The sequence below is a fragment of the Acomys minous genome (genome assembly GCF_964271855.1).
Source record: "Acomys minous genome assembly, chromosome: 6".
Classification (NCBI taxonomy): Eukaryota; Metazoa; Chordata; class Mammalia; order Rodentia; family Muridae; genus Acomys; species Acomys minous.
The window spans coordinates 82,036,497-82,062,328 of record NC_140487.1 but is presented as its reverse complement, the minus strand read 5'-3'; the positions used below and the strand labels follow the sequence as shown (position 1 = coordinate 82,062,328).

At 43.7% G+C, this 25,832-nt stretch overlaps 1 protein-coding gene across 5 annotated transcripts in view; it reads right to left on the bottom strand.

Annotated features, from left to right (window-relative positions):
• The window catches only part of PDE4B (phosphodiesterase 4B), a 540,265-nt gene that overhangs the window by 26,343 nt on the left and 488,090 nt on the right, over positions 1 to 25,832 (bottom strand). For 3 of the 5 annotated variants that reach the window (XM_084786194.1, XM_084786195.1, XM_084786196.1), the window contains one exon: positions 10,114 to 10,226. In XM_084786194.1, the coding sequence (XP_084642320.1) occupies positions 10,114 to 10,226 (113 nt within the window). Of the gene's footprint in view, positions 1 to 10,113; positions 10,227 to 10,739; positions 10,759 to 11,861; positions 11,881 to 25,832 lie in introns of those variants that run through there. The other 2 variants (XM_084786198.1, XM_084786197.1) reach the window with 2 other exon arrangements.

Below are 25,832 nucleotides of genomic sequence, written 5' to 3'. Positions count from 1 at the left end.
TGGAGACGTTTTGAGAGAATAATAAACCAAATAGTTTCAAACTGGCCAGCCTGCTTCCAAACAGCCAACACCAAGTTTTCCGTCTGTATCACACAAAACGTCCTTTGCACCTTGCCATTCAGCATCTCCCTGCCTTTACTGCTATGCTGTGACCCTCCACTTCTGACAGTATATAAGCCTCCAGGGAAGAGGAGGGCTTGGGCTGCCTTGTAGCCTATGTTCCCCGTGGCAGATTCTGAGTTTTCTGGGCATCATACTTCTGAGTCATGAGATTAGATATGAGAAACAGTGAAGAAAAGAGTAGAGGCCTGTTCCTGAATTCTTCCTAACAAATGTCTACATGTGAGGAACTCATGTTTTACTGATTTTAATCAAACATATTTACCATATTAAAAACAATCTATCCCCTGCCCAGGGGTTCTTATTCTTTGGCTCAGATGTCCTGTTTTCGTGTCTTGCTAAGGCCTTCTCTGTGTGAAGAGCTTTGGTTGGGCTGGGGAGACACTTCAGTGGGGACTTGACTTTGGATTCCCTGCACTGTATGTCTGTAACTCTAGCATGGGTTGAGGAGAAAGGTTTAAGATGGGTCCTGGGATGTATTGACTAGCCATCTGAGCCAAAATAGCTTGCCATTTTGGTTCAATGAAAGACCCTGTTTCATTCATATATAGTATATGTTCAATATATATATATATATATATATATATATATATATATATATAAAGCAATAAAGAAAGACATTTGATAATGACCTCCAGCTTCCACGTGCACACTCACTAGTGAACACGCTCAGATATGTAAAGGTACACTGGCCCCAAACATCCCCCTGGAGCTTTCCTTGAAAACCAACATATGCATATGACCTTTTTCAGTCTGAAATTTTTCCTCTGTTAGTAGTATAGTATGCCACTAGACAACACCTTTATCCAGATTTTTGGTCATATAGGAAGTATTTAATCATATAAAATATTAGCACTTAAGTATCTTTAATAAGTTCAATAAAAAAATTCTCTGAAGTTAAATGATACCGACAGTTAAACCTTGTTGGAACAGTCCCAAGGACACTCCCATGTATTGCTAAGAAAGATGCAAATAAGCTTTGTGCAACCAGATCCTGAGTGTTAAAACCCAGCAGGGAGAAATTCAGTGGTAGCTCATCCTGTCAAGAGCACCAATGATGGTCTTGCTTGGCCAAGAAAAATATATCCAGTGCATCAGTCAACAGAGCTGTATCTCAATCATCTGAGTCAGGATGGAGCAAACAGCTGTCATCACAACGGGCAGGGGAGGGGTTTAGGGCTAGCAGGGTAGAGGGCTCTCTGCTGGACTGTCAGGCCAGTTAAGTAAGTTTCAGGCTAGGAGTTGGGTATCCAGAATAGGGGCTCGTTACTCACTTACACTTACTTCACAAGAGAACTATCAGAAGATTCCTAGATCCCCATAGTCAAGTGTAAGAGCGAAACTATACCCATTGCAGGGGTAGAAAGAGCGCAACCTGAGACTGCCACCTTGACCTCAATGTGCTGGGCTAGCCACTCTGCCAAGCAGCTGAAGGATCCCACCATGGTGACTAGTTCACCAGTATGTAAACTCTCCAACAGAGGAAAGAGAGAAATAAGGGGGATTACAACTGGATTTAAAATGACACCTCTTTCTTAGTACCATAATCCTCTGACTCTGGAGAAGTCATACCACAATAAAATTGCTTTTCAGTGGGATCACAACTTGTATTTTCAAAGGTTTCTTTTGGGTTATATTAGACATGTAACCTTCACTTTGTATTGATAAGAAAATAGGCCTTATTTTATATAATGTTTCATCTGTAAAGCAACTTCAAATAAATAGCATTAAATTAAAATTTTACTTCCTAAAAGTAACAGACACATGGAAATGCAGTCCCCACCCCACCCCCCGGCTCAATCACAAATTACACATCAGGTTTCCCACACTTGGGGGAATTGCAAGGGCCTGCACATCTGAGAGCAATAAGTAAGTCTCCTTGTCCTGAAACACCACAGTGACCATGGTATCATTCCTGTCAGGTAAACACATAAAAAGGAGTTTTAAAGTCCCTCTCTGGACTGAGAGTTTCAGGATCATACCTAGAACAACTGTGTGAAACCGTAATTGGAGATAAAAATGTGCCGAGGTTTTAGTTATTTATCAGATTTCTCCATCTATAGTGACCAAGACATTTCACTTGGGCCTCTCTGTAGCACAGCCAATCTAATTCAATTGGAAAGATATTCTTATTTAGTGACCCATTTTCTTGCTAAGGTATTAGATGCCAATACTTCCTGATCTAATTCTATTTAAAAAATATCAGTTTAATCGTCTCGTTATAATACTTCAGAGTTATACTCTGATGCAGAGCAATGAAAGGGCAATGCAGTCTTATAAGGTTCTTAATAGCAAACTTGAAACTCGCTATGATTTAACTTAAGAAGTTAGAAGATTGCAGTGACTCTGCCCTGAAGGTGGGTTCTGCCTTAAACAAACTTGCTGCGCTTCAAGGTGGGAGGGCTTGAGACTTCAACAGCAGCCATGCTAACTTTGCAATTACTTTCGGAAGGGAATGTAGGGTGGTTGCTGAGCAGGCGTGCATGGCTTCCAGCTTTAAACTGTGCTCCGTAAAGAAGAGAAGATTAGCGGGTGCACTCCAAAATGGGCACACAAGAACAGAAGATTTGCTGTCTTCTTCACTTCTGAGCGAATTAGGAGTCTTTCCTTTGTGGGAGCATTTGGCTACTTTAAAGTAAACCAAACAAAGGACGTTTACAGCAAAATCTCCTAGAGACTAAATAGTTTGGCACCATGTAAGGGTAGCATCAGGTGCCAGAGAGCAAGACAAAAAGGGGGCTGGTAAGTCCCCAAAAGGAGCTATAGGGAGTCTGTACTCTGACAATTGGCATGGTGCCGCAGGAGAGCGAGCCCACAGATCAGCACGGGTGTGCCCTGGCGTCTTCTCGTGGGATATTTCGGTTTTCATAACAGTAAACGATCCTCGCCTGCTGAACTCATTTCACCTAGAAGTTCAATGTCTTGGAAGGATTGCGTAAGACCTGCCTCACCCCTGCCTTTGCTTCCATAGATAACAGCGGCAAGGAGCTTGGTGGGGCTGCGAGTCTGGGGTGTGTTCTCAAAGATTAGACATGCAAAGGCAGGGAAGTACAAAAATTGGAAACCGAATGCTAAGTCCATCAGTGTGCTGCAATGCTGGACTTCAAAACTGTTGTTTGAGGTTTACAGTTGACTCCTCGGCTGTAGTGTTCTCCTATCAGGTGGCCAGAGGCACGCAGAGGTGAAATTCCTTCGTTTAATTCCTTTTGAGAGATTTTCTCCCTCGTGAAACTTGCAAGTGAGTTAACTAAAAGATTGGGTGAACTAGGTCAGAATTCAATAAAGGAACTGCTTCCTATATATACACAGATGTAGAAACAGTTAGATTAAGCAAAAACACTATTAATCATATTTATTACAAAGTGCTAGCCATCAGCCACTCTCTCATTTGCTACGTTTTCATGACTAGAATTTCAAATACTGAATCACACTCAAGAATACAACTCTCTTCTGTTATACAAAGAGTAATTTAAGCAACAATAAATAAAGACTGATCAGCTAAACTTTGCCTTTCATCTCTGAAGACAATGAACTAAGGAAGCCCCTTATGAAACTGGGAGTTCCTCGGCCAAACTGGCTCTGGTATAGTGGTATGAATTCTCTGTTCTGCAGTTAAGCAAGCCACAGGCACTGGAAAGGACACCCTACAAAATGAAACTCTGCCTTCATTTGAAGGACAATAACATCTAAAACAGGACCACCTCCCCCATCTCTTTTATTTGCAGGAAAGAGGGAGAAGAAGGTGGTTAGGCCGGAGGGCGGTGGGGGAGGAATTTGGAAATGGACCACAGCTTTCAAATACCATTTTACTGTCTTATCTTAGGCTAAGTTAGAGAAAACAAGAAGAGCTGCAAGTTTGCACGCTAATCCACAAGAAACAAAGGATGTATTTGACAGGACTAGGTCCATTTGCATGGGTGCTCGCGCACCATTTTTTAGAGCTGTGACAGCTTTCACTCTTACCCATGTTAGAAGGACTGCTTTCCAGGCCACGTTGAGTCTGGAATTAATAGCTACAGGCCCAGAACAAGGATATTGCACGTTAGAAATTTGAACCAGACATAACCAATAGAGATCAGTGTTAGAAGGATAAGTCCTCCCATCAAACACTACAAAACTCACACTGAAGAACCACTAAGTACCTCTAAACCTCCCTTTCATTTATTTGTCTCACTGGGATCCAGATCCTGATCTTAGACACTCTCCCAGCCCCATCAAATTTAAAGCCTCGGGCTGGAGAGATGGCTCACAGGCTGGAGAGATGGCTTAGTGGTTAAGAGCACGGACTGCTCTTCTAGAGGTCATGAGTTCAATTCCCAGCCACCACATGATGGCTCACAACCATCTATAATGAGATATGGTGCCCTCTTCTGGAGTTCAGGTGTACATGCAGGCAGAGTATACTGAGTACATAATAAATAAATAAATCTTTAAAAAAAGAAGAAAGTTTAATGTGTTAGGTAAGCACACTGCCATTGTAGTGGGAATTAGTGTGTGTGTGTGTGTGTGTGTGTGTGTGTGTGTGTGTGTGTGTGTGTGTATGAGAGAGACAGAGATTAGGGTTGGATTTTAGAGCCCTGTGCATCATAGTAAGCACTCTACCAGTGAGTTGCATTTCCAGGCACGTGGTGTTTTTATGCATTTATGATAATCAATAATCAAGTTTTTCTACTAAATCCCACTTTATCTTTCTATAGATCATGTCTATTCCAAAGAATCTGTATATGGGTAACATTTATAGCCAAGAATCTGCATGAGGCTGTCTACCCCTGTGTGAGTGCTCTGGCTGTCTACCAACATAAATTCAAGCCCTGAAGTAAACCACAGAAATAATCTATTCCAACTACTTTGTTTGTGTCATAATAAGGAAATGAAAAGATTTTTAAAAAATGATTTAATTGCTCTGGGAAAATATTCCCAGAAAAGACAGAGCTAGAACTTAAGCTTATGGCTTATATTCCGGTTCTTTCACTTTGGTCTGAGCACTAAAGGAAAGAAACTGGGTCAAAACACGCATGCCTCCCCTCCTGCCTGTCAGAACTGATCTTCATTTGATTCCACCCTGTAAAGTAAGATCATCTCTAACATTTGTCAGAGCACCTACTACAAGCGCAAATGCTTACAAATATAAATTCAGCTATCTTCTAAACTCCTAACAAATAGTCCATCTCAGTCCAGAAGGTCAACAATGGCTTAGACTCATTCAGCTCTGGACTAACCCTTGGCCTCCACTTGTTTGACCACTGGGACCTCATAGGCAAGCTTGTGTGAGCCCCCGTGCCACAGTCTGCACATGCTCCCTCCCACATACTCTCTCCCCATGGCTGTGCCTGGGGCCTCATCTTGTGCACCTCCAGGGAAGCACCTCCACACCGAGGTCCTCAGAGGAGGGGTCAGAGGCATTTGGGTAGAGAAAGAGGAGTCTGGCCAGAGGCACGGTGAGGTCTGGAGGGGAGGGCATGTATTCCTTTGGTCTGATGAAGCCCTTCTACACAGCGGGAAGAAAACAACTGGAGCCTCCCTGCAAGCCTCAGGACCAGGAAAAGGCCCCTCTGTGTTAAGGGAAGGCCCTCTCTCACCTTTATCATCGATCAGGAATCCTTTCTCCTGATAAAGCTTCTAGATGAATCTGTTGGCCAATGAGATCTATTTCCTTTCAATTCTGTTAGGCCCAGCATTTCCCATAGTTATTGCCTATGGCTCCCTTGACATTAGAGCAATTGACTTGCTTTGGTCATAATCACTTTTCAATGTCATACATTCTGGTTTCTTGGTGGCTCCAGTCTGGTAGAATCGAGTGACTTTATTCCCTCGCTCCCAAGGGCCCAAATTAGTAGGTACAGGCTGGAAAAACAAACCTGTGTAGCTAGGAGGACTCACTTCTCCGGTGATGGTATCTGTATGTGATTTTAGGATGCCTCAGGAAAGTGCCATTTATCCAGAATTCCCAGCTGGTGAGACTCCTTAGCAAGCATTTACTAAAGTACTTTATCCTGATTCTTCAGTCTAAAGGGATCATTGGTATCCGTGACTGTACTTCCCAATTTCAGAATGCCCATTTTCATCATCTGGGTCCAAATCTGTCCTGGGCAAAGTTGCCAGAGAAAGGAAAGTTCCCAGGAGGGCATTTGTAGAGCATCTGGGGCCCTGGCTACTAACTTGAATGTGGCTGCAGTGGAATACAATATGTTTGTCTTCCTACGCTCACCATGGCAGATACTGAGCCTTTTGGTGTTTTTCACCTGAAAATCCTAGATGAGACACTACGAATCTCCTCAATCCAAAGAGGGAAGGAACACCTCCCACTCCTCTCCAGTCCTGCTCTGCCTCTCTAGGATTGTTCTGAACCTGTCCTCTGTCCTTCCTCAGCCACTGTTGTTGTTGCAACCGTGTACTTTTCTGACTGCGTCTGTCAGGAAGGCGACAGGAAATTCTAGTCACCCTCACAGCAGCTGTGCCATTCCTCCTATCCCCCTCTGATGACGTGGGTTGGCTTTGGTGACACGCGGCCAGGAACTGAGCCATAGTGAAGGTCGGAAAGAGAGGTCACGGTTTATGCCGCACTTGGGAAAGGGGATCCCTGTGGGGCTGCTTGCTTTCTTCCTTTCTATACTGTTTCTCTTTCCGTTCCTCTTTTCTGGGCAGAGCCCAGGCATCCTGTTTTCAAAACACCAGGCTGTTTTTCAGCAGATGAATTCATGCTCTAACGCATTTTGCCGAAGTGTAAGACAATTCCTCCAGGTGAGGAAGTGACAAAACGTGAAACTCAACAGCTGATGAGCAAATCTGAGAGGGGACGGCTCTGACAAGACTGACCTACCTTGGACTGCTCACTGAGGGGCCCAGGCATTCTTCCCAGCATCAGAAATCACGGCAGTGCCCCTTGAGCCCCTGCTCACCTGGCCCATCATCCTGCCATTTCCATTTTATTATTTTTCAATTTTGGGACTATGTTCCCTAACACTAACTTATCTGGCTGCTGGTCTCTCTAAAAATTTGCAAGTCCACTTGGCCTATTGCTAGTATTTAGGGATCAGGAAAACTGAGGCAAAGAGAAAAACTGGTTTTGCGAGGCACGGGAGTAGTTCCCGTCCACCTGCTTGCAGGAGCACGGGGAAAAGTCAGTCCCACCTTTGAATCACTGCTTTTCTTTGGGCCACAGGTGGGTCAAGGAAAATTATAAATGAAGGCGAAAGCAGTGCCCTGCCCTGATGTAAGGAACCCGAAAGGCTGCTTGCGTTTCCTCTATCAGACACTGACGACTCCTCACCTTTTCCACACAGGCAGACTAGAACCTATGTCACCAAGTCACTCTCCCATCTCAGCACAGTGGCTCAGCTATCTGCACTCTGAAGTAAGTTCAGACTTTGTAAACAAAAGGCCGTTGGATCAGCTCTGAAACCCAAGGAGGCACATAGACTTGGTTTTATAACAGTGTGGTAGGTGTTAGTAAGTGAGCACACAATGGATTTGGACAACAGGCCAGGCACTTTCCTAAATGCTTTGGGTACACCACTCCTGGTAAAGTGAGACCCAGTTTTGTACTGAATCTCTGGGCGGTAAAGTGTGTCAGTTCGTATAAAATGACTAGGAAGTGAGACTGACAAAACCAGAACTCTCCAAGTCCAAGGCTCTTCGTATTGTCCTACCCTCTGCAAAGTGGGTTACCCTCCCTTCCAGCTCTGCAATTCAGTTTTGCTATGGCTCATTTGTTTAAGGGAGAGTAAGAAAAACACGACCAAATTTGGCTACTTAGTGATAGCAAAGATGACATTTTTAATTACACAGAAACCTCAAGTAATTTCAACATTTAAATTTTAATGTAGAGTATAAATTTTATTGTGCACAACTTACTCTCGCCTTTTCAGATACTATTAACTCTTTCCTGGTGGTCACAACATATTCCCAGTGTGTTGTTATTATGCAGGCCATATTGCCACTATGACCAGTGTCACCTAAGAAAATTATCCGAATAAGAGTGAGGAAAGCAGCCAAGTGGAGAGATCTTTTCAAAACTGCATTCTCTTATTTGCCCACTGGATAACTGCTTTGCCCTGTCACTTTCCCACTGCGGACCTTGAGAACAGGTGACACACACACAGCATGCGTCTGCTTCCGCTAACTGCATTGCATTCCTTTACTGTTCTGTTCGCTCAGCTTTCATTGCTTCCTGCACAGGACACCATCAGGGAGGAGTGACAGACTCAGGCACTGGGAAGCTCTGCTCTCAATGCATGCCTCTTTTCATATTTACCGATACATTTTAATAACTTTGCAAGATAGACAGTGGACACAAGGCCAGCACTCTAGACACACGCTTGACATGAAAACTAATGGTGATGCGCAGGTTCTTTAGGGGTGCCCTTTTTATCATTGTCTGGTTAGTCTCCTGCTTTATCTTGGTGACTGCAGAGATTCATGTCCCTGAGAGTGAAAACTTGTGAAAATCTACAGGTTGCCTCCAATATCACAGAGTAAGAGACAACAGAGCAGCTGCTGAGGCTGTGAAGCAGGTAAAGGCTGGGCAAAGCATTTTGGGTAAATTCCAGAGTGATTTGGAGAAGTTACACAGAGAAGCCCCTAGCAAGGGGAAGCAGCTGGGTTTTACACCAACCTGGAAAGTCCCTGCTTAACAGGGAGCTTAAGAGAAGTCCTGAAATACAGTTAAAACCCCAATGTGCCCTATTTCTTTGCTCCCCAGTGAGTTGAACTCTGAGCTAGAATTTCAGAAGGGGTTCATGTCTGGTCTGTTACTAATGAGCCCATGAAAGAGTTTCAAAATAAGAAGGACCCCAACACACGCGCACACACACGTGCGCACACACACCAGCATCTATGGGTGGGCGCCCTGCTTCCTCTGTCATAATGCTTTGAAGAGAGACCAGCAAGTTCTGTTCTAAAATGATGCTTTTTACCCAGGAAAGAAGGGGGAGAATACGACCAGGAATGCATGCACCTTTGGCTGGGAGGGTAGGTGGAGTACAAAGTTTCTTCAAGCCTCAGAAATATAAGACAATAGCGCAATACCTCAAGCTAGTGTTGTAGGGAACCTTGAAGGTGTGCTCTGTAAGGTGCAGTGTCGAGGCTTTCTCTTCAAGGACACATGTGAAGATATATACATAACTTATAGCTTCGAACACACATACACACACCTGCACACACACACACACACACACACACACACACACACACACATACACACAGTTAAAATCGGCATGAAAACATGTAAACAAACAGAAAAAGACTAACAACAACCCTCACTATATAATGTCAATAAATTAGTACTCTGTGTCCAGATGTTAATTAAACAAATGAGATAATGACAGATAATTAAAGCTCCCCAACACCAAGCTTTGTTTTGTTTTTCTGGATATTGTAAATAAAATCAAGGTCCTTCTCTTTCAGTATCGGTAGGTTTTAATTTTAAACGATTTAACCTTTAAAATTAGAAAAAACAAAACAAAAGGCAACGTTCTGTGGTAGAAGGCAACATATATTGTTTCTTTCTTTCTTCCTCTTTTTTAAAAAATCCTAGGCTGTGTCAGCATCACAAATGAAGTGATATAATCCCCAAATGCCCTTCTTCCCAGCAAGAATTTGTCAGACTTGAAGGCATCTGTGTTCTTACTTTAAAAAAAAAAAAGTGGTGGACCCACGTTCTCGTCGAACACGTGTATGCTGCTCCGATTAAAGTTTAGAAGTCCTGCTTTCTGCCCGGTGAACTCATGAAGATTTCAGTTTTCTACAAACTATTTTTTTTTAAAAGACACCTATATTTATAAAATGATCTGGAAGCCACGCAGATGCCTCTCATTTATATTCGATACTGCACGAATTCGGAAATTTGTGCCTGGCCATTAACACGGACTAAGAAATTTCAGCTTACTGTGGTACCAGGGACACAAGCAAACGAAGTGAGGTACTTTGACAAAGTTCCCGGGGACAGATTGACAGACAGGCTTCAGTCATAGTTAGAGAAAGGGGCGTCCTTACCTTGTTTGAGGCCATCTCGCTGACAGAGCGGTAGGTCTGGATGGTTTCTAGCTGGTCTAGGCACCAGTCTAGTTCCTCCAGCGTCTCCATTGCTAGTTTCTGATATGATTCTTCTGCAAACAAACACACAGACAGGTAGTTAGGCTGCAGCGGCTGCAGGCTGGCCATAGCCGAGTCTCCTCCACCTCGGCTGCTCCCGGCGCCACTGACGGTGCCCCCTTGCTCCTTCATTGTTTGCTTGCCGACTCCTTGCTTCCAGGCTCTCTCTCTCTCTGGTACTCTGCCCGGGGAGGGGGTGGTGGCCGATGCCAAGTTTTCACCCCCTCGCCGGGATGAGGTGTCAGTGATCTACCAAGAAACTTCCTCAGAGGAAGAAGGCGGGAACCTGCGCCCAGACGCTCATCTGCATAACTGTGCCCTAAAACTTAGGGCAGAGCAGAGTTTTCTCAGGCTGTTTCTGCCTTAGTCATCTCGGGGCTCTGTGGGGTGTGTGATGTCATTTCTGAGTGTTTGCAGTCAGGAGGAGAAACAAGGGAGGTTTTCCCCTCTTTTTGCCTTGCTTCTAAGTGAAACTAGCTCGCTGCGGCCATGGCGGGTGGAGGATGGGGGAGGGGGAGGCAACTGACCGCACTGTTCCCAGGGAGGGCAGTCATTCATTCTGGGGAAAATGCTTCAGGTGGGTCACTTTCGACTCAGCGACACTGACCCAGACAAGTCCGAGGCACAGACACAGACTATTCCTTTCTCTTCATAGATTGTCTAACTTAGAGGTAACGTGAGGTCTCCCCAGTGATAAGACTCCAGTCTAGAGAAACTGTCTGGAGTTTTACGTGAACACGTTTATTAGCCTGAGAGTCTTGTGGCTCTTGTTATAATAAACAAAGCCAAGACTTCCCTTCTGGTAGTGCCAGGGTCACAGGGAAACCCTGAACCGGACTTTCAGGTGGAGCCAGATGTGCGCTCTTCCTTTGCATTGATGCTAGGGGTCTCCTTTGTTGCTTTCTGGAGAAATTCAAAGCAAAACAGACAAAACAATCCCCGCCCCCACAAAGCCCAACAAAAATCAGTGCGTTCAAGATCCTACATCTGGCTGTGAGTGGAACACTATTTTTCACTTCCAGGACATGCCATTCCATTGCCAAAAGTTTGTGGGTCTCAGTAAATACCTCAGGTTATTGACTTAAGATCTAGGCTAATAAACACTGAATTCCTGTCATAATTTTAGGTGAAATAATGAAGCTTCAGATGTATAGAGTGGGCAGACTCTCCATATAGACTGAGGCACAGCAGCTAATTACAACACACTCCAGGACACAAGCATACAAGAGCCACTGGTAAGATACAACGTTGCCGCCAGCCTTACAACACTTAGACAGTAGTTTAAAACACGTTTATGGAGAAGCCCCAGTGAGGCTACACAGCCTTTCATTCTCCCATGGAGGATTTTATGTGTGTGGCGGCAGCAAGTACCTCACACAGACTGAGAAAGACCTGATGCGTGGTTCCAGGCAAACAGCGTCCTGTCCACAGACGCACACTTCACAGAATGGGAGATTTGCTTAGCTCTGCAGTGTGGCAACACTTCAGGGTAAAGAGGGGTTAAAACTCAGCATCCTGTATGTCATACTTGAAAACCCACAAAACCACCAGAGGTGACTTCCTCCACCTTCTCTTCCACGCTCCTCAACGTGCAGACAAGAATTTAGGTGTTTTCAAGAAAGCTCATATCAAGCCAGACTTGCACATACCTCGCCTCTTTTCCTCTTCACCTGTGCAATGCTTCCTCAACTCCAAGACTCTCCTCTCTCTCTCTCTAGTGTGTCCCGGAGCAGCACCCTTTCCTCCTACCCCCCCTCCCCCCGTTTCCTAAGAAGAGTACTTCTTCAAGAAAGCTTTGTCCGAAGGGACAGAACCCTCCCACCCTCACTCCCTGCCTCTAATAAAGGAAAAAGTCCAACTGCTTTCCAGCTGCTTGGGCTTCGCTCACTGCCTTGTTGCCTTTCACAGCACCACCTGCAGCCTCTATAACTAGGACCAGACATACAGCAGGCCAGCCAGAAGGGGAGGAGTTTGCTCAAAGCTGTTGGAATCAGCAGATATGCAAAATGACTGCAAGATAAAATAACACAAGGCACATTTCTCCAGGAAGAGGAAGAGGGGGATTTGATTTCCACACTAGCTTCACACAGGAAATACAGAAGTATGCCAGCAGAAGCATTTACAAAGGGGATTGTTGCAAGTGTGTGTGTGTGTGTGTGTGTGTGTGTGTGTGTGTATACACATGTGTGCACAGTGTTACTGCCACAATAGGTGCAGTCTGAATGCATGAGCCTGGCTGACAGACCCTATGGCATATTGATCCTTCATCTTTTCTTCTTTAGGCCAACCACATTTTTTTAAAAAAAGTTTTATTTATTTATTATTATGTATACAGTGCTCTGCCTGCATGTACATCTGCAGGCCAAAAGAGGGCATCAGATTACATTATAAATGGTTGTGAGCCACCATATGGTTGCTGGGAATTGAACTCAGGACCTCTGGAAGAGCAGTCAGTGCTCGTAAGCTCTGTGCCATGTCTCCAGCCCATCTTTCTTTCTTTCTTTCTTTCTTTCTTTCTTTCTTTCTTTCTTTCTAAAGTAAAGACTGTTTGATTTGAAATTCTTTTAAATTGGTTGCTTTCCAAATTCTTTTCCTTCTCATAATGGCTGTTTATTTTTATTAATTCTTTCATAATTTCACACATAGTCTCCATACATATACTTTTCAAATTCTTACCATACAGTCAAAACTTCATGGCTTGCTTATCACAGCTAAGGCAGAGGGCACAGATACAACTGTGAGTGAGGGTTGTTTTAACACTTGCTATTCAGGGTTGTTACTAGCTCTCCACTGGCCTCCACCTTGTAGCTAACCACAGGCAATGTTTGAGACCCAGCAGACACTTAGGTGATAGATACCTCTGAAAAAGGAAATGAAAATGCCTGCCCAAGCTGTTTGAGAGCCTTGGCCACCTGCAGGCAGAATAGCATAATGCATTGTGGCGGGAAACTGCAGTGCTGCAGCAAGAACCAGGCACACTGACTTCCTCTTTTAGCCCTTCCTGTGCCATCTGAGACTTCATGTCCTACAGTGATAAAAGGGGGCTATGCCTATTTAAATTATAAAGGGGAAAACTGAGAGAGGACGTATATAGTGTTTAGTAAAGCAGCCAAGGCGGTGCTTAGTAAGTAGAGGAGTGCTCTGTAGCAGCAGTTAGTACTGGCAAACAAAGAAACACAAAGGCCCGTCGTGGAGGGCAATGATGTGAGGAGGAAGCGGAAGAGAGGACAAGACTGTACTTTCAGTGAGATGTTTTTCAGTAAAGATCTGCAACATATTTTGCAGGGCCTGCGGCAAAATGAACCTGTGAGGCTGCTGGGACAAAGAAAATGGTGGAAGAGTTAGAGCATGGAGTTTTCCCTTCTGCTTGCATTCTCTGTCCTTTCTCCCTGTGAAGATGTTATGTTAAAATACTTTCAGACCCACAGAAAAGTTGCAAAGATAATAGCGTCCCAACATCACTGCATGTCGCTTTCCTCACTGCTAACCTCTTACATCATTGTGGCACCTTTGTCTCAATTAGCAAATGGCTCGGTGAGTGTCGCTTAATAACATGTTCTTTCAGGCATAGGAATACCATGAATGGAGGACAAACCCTTCAAGAGCCATGAGATGATGCTTCCTATGACTAAGGGTGTGCACATAGCTCATGAGCTCCTGGCTACCATTCCTACAGCCAGTTGTTATGTTATGCCTGGCCTGGGAGAGGCAAGACAAGCATTTTTCCTTGCTAAAAAACATCGGGCAAGGGGCTTTCCAGTGTCTTACTCCACAGCATACAATCTTTGGTTTTTAGGAATTGTCTGAAGATTACTCCTACCCCCTTCAGTGAGACCTGCTGGGTACTTAGGTTGGAGATTGTGTCTCTGTTCCTGACATGCATAAGATGGTCCTGAAGAAAGCAATGCTTTCAGATGGGAATCAAGTCTCAAGGGGGGGGGGGGTAAGAGCTGGGAACGCAACCAGGAATGGTGGTGTCACTAAGCCTAGCATTCAAAGAGAAGCCACAGGGAGCTCCAACCTTCTTCCCTGTCAATCCTCCAGGGGTTGTTGAGGAAGCTTTTCTCCCTTCAATAGGTACTGCATTTGATGGATGGGCAAATGTTATAGTTAATGTTCATCTTGTTATGATATATTATATTTAGGGAGCTCCTCTCTCAAAGGAGGTAGTTCCATAGTGTTCATTAATCCTTGTAACACCTCTTGTGACAGACAGGGAAAAGAGTATGGCTGATTTATGTTAAGGCTCAAGCTAAGGAAGAAGACAGAGGTTAAATCACCAGAGACAATAGTGCCTTCCAGTTTCCTGGCAGGACTGCATTTGCTCTGTGCAAAGGAGGACTCAGTTTAGAGCTGAGAAGCACCTATGTTCCTGAAAATACTAATGTTCCTGAAGTCATATCTTACCAGGTCTTTTCTACTTAAAATTGCGTAATTGCTTTCTTAAATGTTGTCATTGCTGAGTCTCTTCTTCCCTTTATGGTGCATCTAACGTAGCTCTCAGCGGAGGGAGACTGTGCAATACTTTCTCAGAAGGCCTGGTCTGATGCTCACATTCATCTTGCTGCAGTGGCTGACCTCAGGCCAATTCCCCAAGATCTATGACATGTGACATGTGATGTGAGGTCAAGCAAGCTAGCCAGTTCTTAGTGGGAATGTAGAACAGGAGAAAGCACGCAAACAGGCAATGTGCCTTTAATTATCAAACATGTTTTGCAGATATCTCCTTTTTTTTTTTTTTACAGATGGGATGCAGGTGTATTGTAGAAAATTAGGAAACGGCAGAGGAGAAACCCTTGACACTATACAAGTCTTGGTGGTAAACCCCATTGTTGACATCATACTACAAACTTTTTCACTTATGTACATGGATTTACATACAAGTGTATATAAATTAAATAAAATCACAATGTGTGCAAAAATATAAACTGCTGAATAACTTTCATTCAGTTAATGTTCTTCCCTTCTTCCTGTTTTTTTTTTAAATAAAAATTTTTACCTATTATTTGGGATAATAGTCTAATTTCCCTGTGTGTGTGTGTGTGTGTGTGTGTGTGTGTGTGTGTGTGTGTGTGTAAAAGAAGGACACATCCAGATAATGGTCATGGTGGAGAAGGCTAACTAGAAACTTCTGAGTAGTCATATCCAGCCACGTCCTCCCAGTCAGAACACAGGGTAATGGATAGAAACATTTACAGAGTTGGTGACCTGGCTGGCAGCAGACCTTGCCTCACTAAAACCTGGCCCTGCAATGTTGGAGCTTAGTGTGATCTTTTACCCCCTGAGTTCATGGAGGAGGGGACAGAGCCTTCCCTACAACATCTATCCTTCTAAATTGAAACTTTACACCAGCTACAAATGAAGAGCTAGAGCAGCAGCTCAGCACCACGTATATCAGGAATGTGTCTGTTAAATCTCTCCCTGTTTTTCATGTACAGAGCAGAGAAGTGTAAATCTTTTCTTGTACGAGTGTCATGTAATTGGACTCTCTTCTTATGAGAAGGTGACAAGTGTTTACAGTTATTACTATCGGTCAAATTGATCAGAACAACTGAAGGGTAAATTTCCTAAGCATAATATGGCACAAACAAAACAAACAAACAAACAAACAAACAAATACACACACACACACACACACACACACACACGCACACGCACACGCACACGCACACACACACCAAACCAAACAAAAAAAAATGGTTAACAAAAAAACGGCCTGAAATAAAGTGTGACCCTCAAAATGAACCTGCGATACAAGGTGTAAACAATGATCATTTTGGGGGTGGGACAAGTTGGTGATCAGAAATGACTTCCTCTACGCGCCTGGCTATGAGGGACTCAAGTGTATCTGTGTGCTGACTACATGAATCTGATCATTTTAGGAAAGTTTATTTCTTCCTTCATGATTTGTTTCTTTTTGACATTCTGTGTCAGTTTTCTTTCAACAAAGTTCCATTTAGGAAAAGTCTAGTATAAAACAAACACACCCCCAATAAAAAACAGGAGCAGGATTTCTTAAAATGAAGCATCTGAACTGGGATCCTGAGGCCTCACACGGCTGAGAGAGATGTCGCCTAGCAGTGGCGTTTCTTGTGGAACAGGCCGGGATGCTCCTGTTAATTCAGATTTCAGCAGTACACATTGGAGCACAACCAAGCCATGTATGACTCCTGCCTGAGCCACTCGCAAGCCATGTGTTCTGAGACAAAAGACTGTATTGCTGCTACACGTCCATTTCTTCACCTTATTTGGGGTCTTGGAGGCTTCTACCAGCTGTGAGGATTCAGCAAACAACACATGACAGAAACATCCTGAGAGATTTTTTCCTTTTTCTGTTTTCTCACCTACTTCTCTTTGGTCTTCACTTTCCTGAGGGTAGATTGGCATATTTCATAGCTAAACCATGTACCGATATGGCTCGGCTCTAGGGAAAGGAACATAGGTAAGAGTGACCATGTCCCCTGGAGGGGGAGACCTGGTGGCACTCAGAGGAAGGACAGCAGGTTACCAAGAAGAGACTTGATACCCTATGAACATACACAGGGGGAGGTAATCCCCCTCAGGAACAGTCATAGGGGAGGGGAATAAGGGGAAAATGGGAGGGAGGGAAGAATGAGAGGATACAAGGGATGGGATAACCATTGAGATGTAACAAGAATAAATTAATAAAGGAGAAAATAAAAGTAAAAAAAAAAAAAAGAGTGGCCATAACGCCCCTTCTGCTGGGTTACTTCAGGAAAATGGCTCCTTCGTACTTGTCTTTATTTACTTTTCCACCAAATTTTATTGACATACTGAGCAGTGGCCTATCAGAGACCAGAAATTGTATGTGAAACTGTTCACTCAACCATTCATTCTTTCATTCATTCATTTATCACAAGTACACTGAGGACCTACTGTGTGCCAGGCCTACTGCTGTGTGCCATGCTGACAATAACAGCAAGTAAGCCCTCTTAGGAACCAAATTGCCCATGGTGTTGGATGATCCCAAACTTCCTTGCCATTGTCCAGATGGTAAGTCTATGGATTTTGATGCCTTATCAGCATCCTTTGCACTTTACCAAGGATTGAGAAGTAGACATCTGTTAGATTCTTTACACCTAACTTATGATTCAACTCTAATTTTATGCACAAGCTTCAAGCTCTGTAGATGTCCTTAGTCTGAGTACCTGGAAGGATGCTAAGTACCTCAAAGTTAGCATACTTATTTAATTCTTAGTTCTTCTCCATAATGTAATAAATATTTGTTAATATGTAATATAGTTTCACCCACAGGAAGGTTTGCTATTTAAGTAGTTCGATGCTATGATCTTCGTCATGATTTTGTCCCCAACAATTAGCAGCATCTTTCCTCCTGTCAAGCTGTGATGCTCAAAGCTGTATGTTTAATTTTGATGAATAGCTCATGAAACACAACTCATGTTGAAATGCAGCATCCCAGGAAAATCTGTGTTTTGAGCCTTAAGTAGAGCATTCTTAGAACCACTGCTAGAGAACAGTCACATGCGCTGCGCTGCGATTCTTCCAAAGGCAACTCATAAGCCCTAGGTAGGCTCCCTTCAGCCTGGACTTCGTTCACACGTCTTTACAAACATGGAATATTGCAATTGTTTATGACAGGGACTTCGCCCTGGGTGGATTCACTGGAGAGCTTCACAGCCCTCAAGGGAAATAACAGTGGAAAGTAGGTCATTTTGATGCCGCTGTCTTCAGCAGCCTCTCAAGATTCCAAGTTACAGATCTCCAATCGCAACTAGCTTTTGTGTATATAACTTGACAGTTCACCAGGCACTTTCACTTGCATGGCTCATTTTTTCCCTGAAAAATAAACCCCACGGGATAAAGTCATGATGATGATGATGATGATGTGTAGTTTCCATGATGCACATGAGAAAACTGAGGCTTAGGCATGTCCCACAATTAACTCCATGCATTGAAATGAGAGCGAAAAAGGTAGGGGGAGGAGAGCAGGGAGGTACAACAACGTTCTCTGGCTCTAAATTCTGTAATTAAAAAAAAATAAACCACAAGACCTGTTATAAGCACAGATCCACTCACTATTGAAGTTACTCTTTCTTGGAGGCACAAAAACAAGGAAAAGCTAGGTCCCTGGTGTGCCAGCTGGTAGCTCTTGGTTCCATCCCTGCCCTCTCTCCAGCCATTATCCTAACTGAGAAATTTACTCTCCAGAGTTACTCTCACTTGGGAATTTGATTGTTAATGAAAACTTGTATTCATCCAATAAAAAAAAACAGACAAAAATATGTACTTCCAAAGTTAAAGGACACTCAAGGAACTTATTATCGGTGCTGGCTTAAAACTTGGTCCCTGGAGATTCACTGCTCCAGAGCTATGGTCCAGACTCATCTCTTGCTGTCAATCAACCTTGGAGAAATTACGTGAGTTTCTCTATGTCCATTTGGTTTCCCCACCCACACAACAAGAGCAATAGCATCTGTTTATAAAATGAATCTTAGCTATGCCCAGAAGAACTAAACGGTGGGGCCTTTGGGAAGTAAGTAAGTTATATGTGTAGGGCCCTCGTGAATAGGATCGGCAACCTTGTTAAAGACCTGAAGGGACCTAGGCCTCTGTCTCCACTTTTTATGGGAGGACCACATTTGGTGTCCCCTGCAAAGGACTTCGCTGCTTAACGATGTCATCTTAAAGCAGAGAATAGCTCTTCCCAGACAAGGAACTTGCTGGCACTTTGATCTTGGCCTTCAGCCTCCTAAATTGGGAGAAATAAGATTCTATTACTCAGCTCAAATAGTTTTTCTATCAAGCGGTGTAGACTAAAATATCCTCATTTTTTTAATTGCACTGCCCATGCAAGGGATGATAGGGGGTAGCACTGTGGAGCAGGACTGGAGATGGAGAGACTTAGGGGGATTTGAGACATCTAAGAGGGAAAGCCTTCTGACCTCCAAGATGGTGGGTGATGCTCAAAATGCACCATCCCTTCAGATTTTCAGGTCCAGTCACATGACTTGTATCACATCCTGTGTTCATTCATATCAGTGTTCTGGGTTCACTTAACCCAAACTAGTCCTATACACAAAAATGTAATGACAAGCCAGAGTTTAATGTATTGAGATTTGTAGAGGGATACTTTTATGAAAGGCTTTCAATACTTTCTAGTCATCTTATCATAAATTACATCCATAAGATTATTTGGTAAGCCGTAGGTAGCCAAGTGTATTGAAAGACCTCTTCCTTCAAGCTTGATGCCTTCAGCTTCACTGCAGAGAGATGCTGTAGTTGTCTAGGGCCCAGCCTTTGCATCTGCCTATCGAGGCTTTCCCAGTCCTGTCAACCTTGCTGATGCATATTTACCTTTTGAAACTTGTCCTGGTGCTATCTCTTCAGGGTTTTATCAGCATTGTAGGTTGAATTAGGAGCTTTAAGCTCTCACAACTCATGCTGGCCACTGTTCTTAACTGGTCATATGTTACACAACTGTTTCTGCTTATATCACCCCTCTAGATGCTCACCCTACGAGCAGATGATATTGGTGGACCTGTTGACATGCCCCAAATATCAAAATATTGGGACATGGACGTCCATTACTAAAGCGAGAGGGACCTTTACAACGAACAGCCCTGAAGACCTAGCATCAATACTTCTTGTTCCTTGCCCTTTTTCTTTTTTCTTTCTTTCTTTCTTTCTTTCTTTTTTTTTAAAGACTAGTCTTCAAAAAAGCCAGGAGCTTTCTTTTTTTAATTTAATTTTAATTTTATTAATTTATTCAGATTACAACTCAATTGCTATCCTATCACTTGTATCCTCCCGTTCCTCCCTCCCTTCCTCCCACTTTCACCCTATTCCCCTCCCCTAGGTCTAAGACCAAGGGGGCCTCTTCCCCCACTATATGCTCATAGGCTATCAAGTCTCATCTTGGTAGCCTGCTTATTCTTTCTTTGAGCGCCATCAGGCCTCCCCACCAAGGGGAGGTGGTCACATATGGAGCACCAGAGTTCATGTCTGCCATGCTCTTTCTTAAATGTTACAAAAATTAGTGAACTCTGAGTTTCTTTTACCTTCCTGCCTAGATTTTTGTGAGTGGCTAGGTTAAAAATGTGGGACAGTCTATCTGTCAACAGGACTTCCATTAAATCACTTGGAGATTTTAACTCTCTCAAACAGCCAGCTACTGTGTTCAGCAAATTATTTGCAAAATTTCTCTTTGCCAAATGTTACTAGAATCCAAAGTGGCATTTTTGATTGTCATAAAAAATATGAGCAAAATTTAGAAGCAGCAGAATTAAAGCTTAAGGACCAGGGCAGCAAGGTGGGGATAGATTTGAAGATGGTGAAGTGGGATTTTGAGAGCTGGAACAAGAAAGCAAATAAGGGCGCACATGAAAAAAGATGAGGTTAAGAGCGAGGTATAAGATCTTGCTCCATTCGGAGCAGCAGATGTGCCAGGGTTCCTTCACTGGAACATTCGGCCTCAGGCAGAGCCGCTTACAGATGCACGTGTAATATAGTCACAGACAGAGCTTGCCCAGGAGAATGTTTTATGCTAGACCAAGGAATCTGACTTTATTTGGCAGGCAATGTGGAGCCATTGAAAACTGTGCAACAAAAGAATGGTATGTGCAAAGCGCTTTATAAATCTCTTAATCCACTTTAGAGTTGTCTAGTGCTGTGCAGTTGTGGATTACTGTCTATGTGTCATCCTTTCTAATCCTCATCATCCCTTATGAGAGCACTCTGGTTGTCCCTACACCATAAAGAAAGAGGCTGAAGCTTGAAAGGTTTCAGTGTTTTATCTCAAATATCAGAACTAGGAAACACAGAGCCCAGGGACTTGCCTCTAGGCGTCCTGGCTCCACATTCTCTGCTTTTGCCATATGTGATGTGTCCATAAGAAGAGGAACTGTTACCTTGATTTGTCAAGTTGTAAGATTTACACAGCACAGCGAAGGTCATGCATGATGTGAGTTGTTATTAAAGATTACTATCTGAACAAAAGAGAGGTGCTTAAGAAATCGGGTAGCCTGGGAGTAAAGCAATTCAGAGGGAAGAATGCAGAGAATGGGAAGGCTATTTACATTTTAGTTTTCGCTTTATTTTTGTCTCTTAAAAGATTTGTTTTCTTTTTAACTACATGTGCCCATGAACGTACACAAGTGTGTGTACATTTATGTGTGCCAGTACCCGTAGAGTTCAGAAAAGGGCATCTGATACCGTGGAGCTGGGACTACAAGTGTTTGTGATGAGTGCTGGGAACTAAACCCCAGTCTTTTTCAAGAATAGTTCATGCTTTCAGCCCCTGAGCCATCTCTCCAGATCCAACTTTATTTTTAGAATGAAAGAACTAGCAGGAAGTGGTCAATAGCAGAAGCAGTGTGTCTGCTGCCGAGTTCAGGTGTGGTTAGTAGAGAGCAGAGCAGCAGTGTTCTGATCTCACAAAACATTGCTGGCTAAACCCTTTCATCTGGCTCCAGGAAAGAGCCTCTACACAGAGCTACCTGGGGTGACTCCAGGCAGGTCACCTGAGAATGGCTTTGTGTTTGGCAGCCTGTGTGTCATGAAGGATGGAAAGGGATTCCTGTACCATCCAGTGTGAAAGCTAGCAGCAAGGGGAGTAGCTACTGAGTTCCCGAAATGTGGCTAATCTGATATTCGGCATGCTGCAGAAGGAACACTTTGCTTTGCAGAAAAAAAAAAAATAAAGACGGTAGCTTAATACATGGTTATATTTCATTACAGGTTTGGAACAATAGTATTTTAGACACAAGAAGTCAAGTACATTATTAAGATTAATCGTACTTGAGAGCTTGCGAAATGGTTTAGTGGTTAAGAGCACTTGATATTCTCACAGAGTATTTGGGTTCAGTTGCCAGCACCCACACAGTGGCTCATAACCTGTAACTCCAGCTTCATGAGATCTAATATCCTCTTTTGGCTTCTGAGAGTACCAGGGATGCATGAAACACACAAACAGACACCCAGGAAACCACTCGTACACATAAATTAAAAAGTAATCTTTAAAAACTGTGCTTATGTCTTTCCATGAGTTTGCTAGGAATTTTAAAATTACCTATGGGGGCTCTCACTGTATTTCTATCTGGCTGTTCTGTTCCAGAGCATAAGACTGTCACTAGAACCAGAATACTCCAAGGCCTATGTTCATCCACCATCAATACTTTCAAAGCAGTGCCAATGACAGCAATGGCTGTCATTGGCACCAATCAGCCACTGTTTCTAGGCACTTTACACCCATTAGCCAATTTAATCTTTATCATAATTCAACAAGCTGGATATTACCATATATAAATATATATGTAGCAGATAACTTTATTTTACAGACAAAAAAACAGGGGAACTCAGTAACTTTCTCAAGGTCACAGACACAGTGGAGCTAGACTTTCAACTTACTGAGGCTGCCCCAGAGCAATCATAGAGGCTCTCATGGCTCTGAGCTGGGTAATGTCCCAAGGAGACATTGCTTTTCCTATCATAAGTCAAGCAACACTTGTGTGTATCAACTCACCTAATATCTGCGACAACCCCAGTAAATTGTAATTATCCATCTTTCATAGTGAACAAACAAACCATAAATCAGGAAGGAACTCAGTTTCTAATCCAGCTTGAATTCAAAGCTGATGCTTAACACTGCACCAGTTTATTGGTTACGTGCCTACCCCTTTCGGGGCTATCCAGTGAGTGACTGGGTCCTGGGAACCTACCATTTTCAAAAGTACTGTAAGAATCTCATTTGAACCCACGTTTTGTGCTAGGCATCCCATTTGAGCCAACCATTTTAGACATCATTTTCCTAGGAGTTCCATTTCCTCATTCTGTTTGGGCAGGTAATGAAATTTTATTTTATTTCTTAACAACAGAAAAGAAGCTGGGCATGGCGGTGCATGCCTTTAGTGCCAGCACTTGGGAGGCAGAGGCAGGTGGATATCTATGAGTTGGTCCCAATATAGTCTACATGAGTTTCAGGTCAGCTAACAGTAACAACACAGAGAGACCCTGTCTCAAATAAGCCAAGCCAACCAATCAATCAAAAAAAAAAAGTTATTTATGTTAAGTGGTTCCAGAAAGAGCCGGGCACTCATCTCTCCAGCAGATCCCTGCCCTCAGATCCCATCATCCACCCCAGCACAGGCTCAGCAATGTTTCCATTAGGCAGAGATAATCATAGATTTTAGAGATAAAACAGTCGGTCCTCTTGAAGACTTCCTCAGCTAACACCTAAGCATCTGGGATTTGTGTCTATGTGGGGGGTGGAGGTGGGGCTCAGAGGTGGTAGGTGAAGAGAAGAGAACGCCCAGCAGGAAATCTGAACTCTCAAAGCGTTTGCGGTAGTGGGGTGCGGGGTGGGGTTCGAGATGAGCGGGTAGAACTCGTGGATGTGAACAGGACCAGCCAAGCGCAGACGGGAGATTCGTGTGTGTTGAGGAAGGTTAACAGTAAGCCTTTTGCAGTCTCTGCGAGTAGACAAATAGCTGCTTTGTGACAGATTCGGAACTCGGGGAGGAGATGTAAAACCAGGGCCCAGGTTTCATGGCAACCTAAGTTGACACAATAGCAAACAAGAATCGTCAGAGAGTCGGAGGAAGCTGATTACGACGCTGGCTATGTCACAGCTAGCTGGCTCTCCTTAGGTCACCTTCTCCTTATTTAGCGGTGCTTCCGTTGCTGTCCCGAGTTCCCCTGGTCCGTAAGCAGAGTCACTTCACCGAATGCAGCTCCAGACTTTAAGGAAAACAAAACTTTGTATTTCAGCAGTGGTTTTCCTGGCCCTTCATTCTCCAGAGAGTTTTAGTTCTGACTTTGCCGGTTTCCTCTTGGAGTTCGTAGCAGTGAGCCGTGCCTGCGCCTTCAGATGCTACAGTTCTAACGCACGGTCGGCTTCAGAATAATGCAGGGTCTGTTTAAACGTGATTAAAGATTTCAGTGTTTGCTTTAAACCAATATTTACCAGTAAAACTCGGCCAGTGTAAACTGTGCAGGCTAGGTAGAAAATACTGGCTTAAAGCAATCTCCCAGGAACACAGACAGAGAGACAGACAGGCAAGGGCTTAGTGGGAATTTGGGGGTTTTGGCAGGCCACTTCTGCCATGTTGGCCTTTTCTTTTTTGTCAGAGTCACACATATTGCAACTGCACACTGATTTAAGACGATTTTAAACATGAGAAAACCTAGATAATGCAATGCTAAAATGTTTATAAGTCGTTGTCTCATTGGCCAGTGTTGGGAGTTAATCATTTGCCATGGCATTTCTCCTGGCACTTGTCATACACTGTCATGCTATCCGATGTGAAAGGCCCCTTGAATTAGGCAAATTGAGTCATTTGACATAGCAGTGAACTTAGAATCCTAATCATCTTAAAAATAGCCCACACTACAGTGCTACTACAGAAACAAGGTGGACATTTTGAGGTTGAGTCAGCTTTTCTGAGTTACAGCTTAATTTGTGCAAACTTTTACTTGATTCCACATATTCACATCTTGGGCTTATTGAATGAATGAGTTGTGGCTACCCTCTGGATGGATTTTAAGTAGTTGTAGTGTAGATCAGGAACTAGCTAGCCTAGCCGGCTAGCCAAACAGAAAACCCTAGTTGACACCCGGTACCCCAGGAGGAGACAGGAGAAGGATGAGAGGGAGAGGCCCAGCCCTCTTCTGACACTGTGAGCACCATGGTGGCTCCCATACTGCCCTTCTCCTCCGGGAGGAAGGAGTGTGGGTTTGAGCTGAAGACGAATGAATGATTCATTTGTAAGAAAGGTCACCGAAATTGCTAGTAGCAGCTTTGAGGAGTGCAGGCCCTAACAAATGCTTTCCTCCTATACAGAGAAAAGGAGGTGTGCTAACCTAATGTAATTTGCAGGGCTGAGTATAGAATTTACCATATTCATAGCATATGTCTATGCCTCATGGTAATGAATCCATTTGCGGCTTCCTCTAATTCCAAATGTTAATAGTCTACACGCCAAAGACCAAGGCACTATAAAAAGGGTGATGTCTACTATTATAGCCATCAGCTGAGGGTATAATGTCCATCCATCCTGAATGAAGTAATTTATAAAAACAACCTGGTAAGGTAGATTTATTGCCATTATTTTATGAATGACAGGCAAGAAATGGTGACTAGGACAGGAGAGGAGAGCCTGAGTATAAGGACCTCACAGTGGGTTAAAAGAGCAATGTACACTAGGCAAAAGCCTCAGTTCTTGCTGCCTTCAAGAATTATGTGGCCTGGGAGGGGTGCAGAAAGGAGCACAGAAGGTAAACAGTCAGGGCATAATAACAAGCCAGGTAGAGGTGCCCACAGGCAGAAGGGCGGGGCCCAAATGAATTGAAAAGAAGGGAGCAGATTGATGTCACACAAGACTTAGTGTTGGAGAAAAACAGGGCAGGGCCAGATTCTGAAAGGAGCAGAGCTCAGTGGACTTGGTGCAGGGATTGCATGCTCCTGAGTCAGGAGAGGTGGGGGTGGGGGAGAAGGAAATCCGGGGCCAACTAGGATAGAGAGTGTACTTAAGGGACTCTCACTGCAAAGTAGCAGGGCTCGCAGTTCCGGAAGACCCTTCTGTAGAAACCTAGGAGAGCCATGCTGCATTGAAGAGGTGCTGATGCCAGAGTGAAAGAAAACA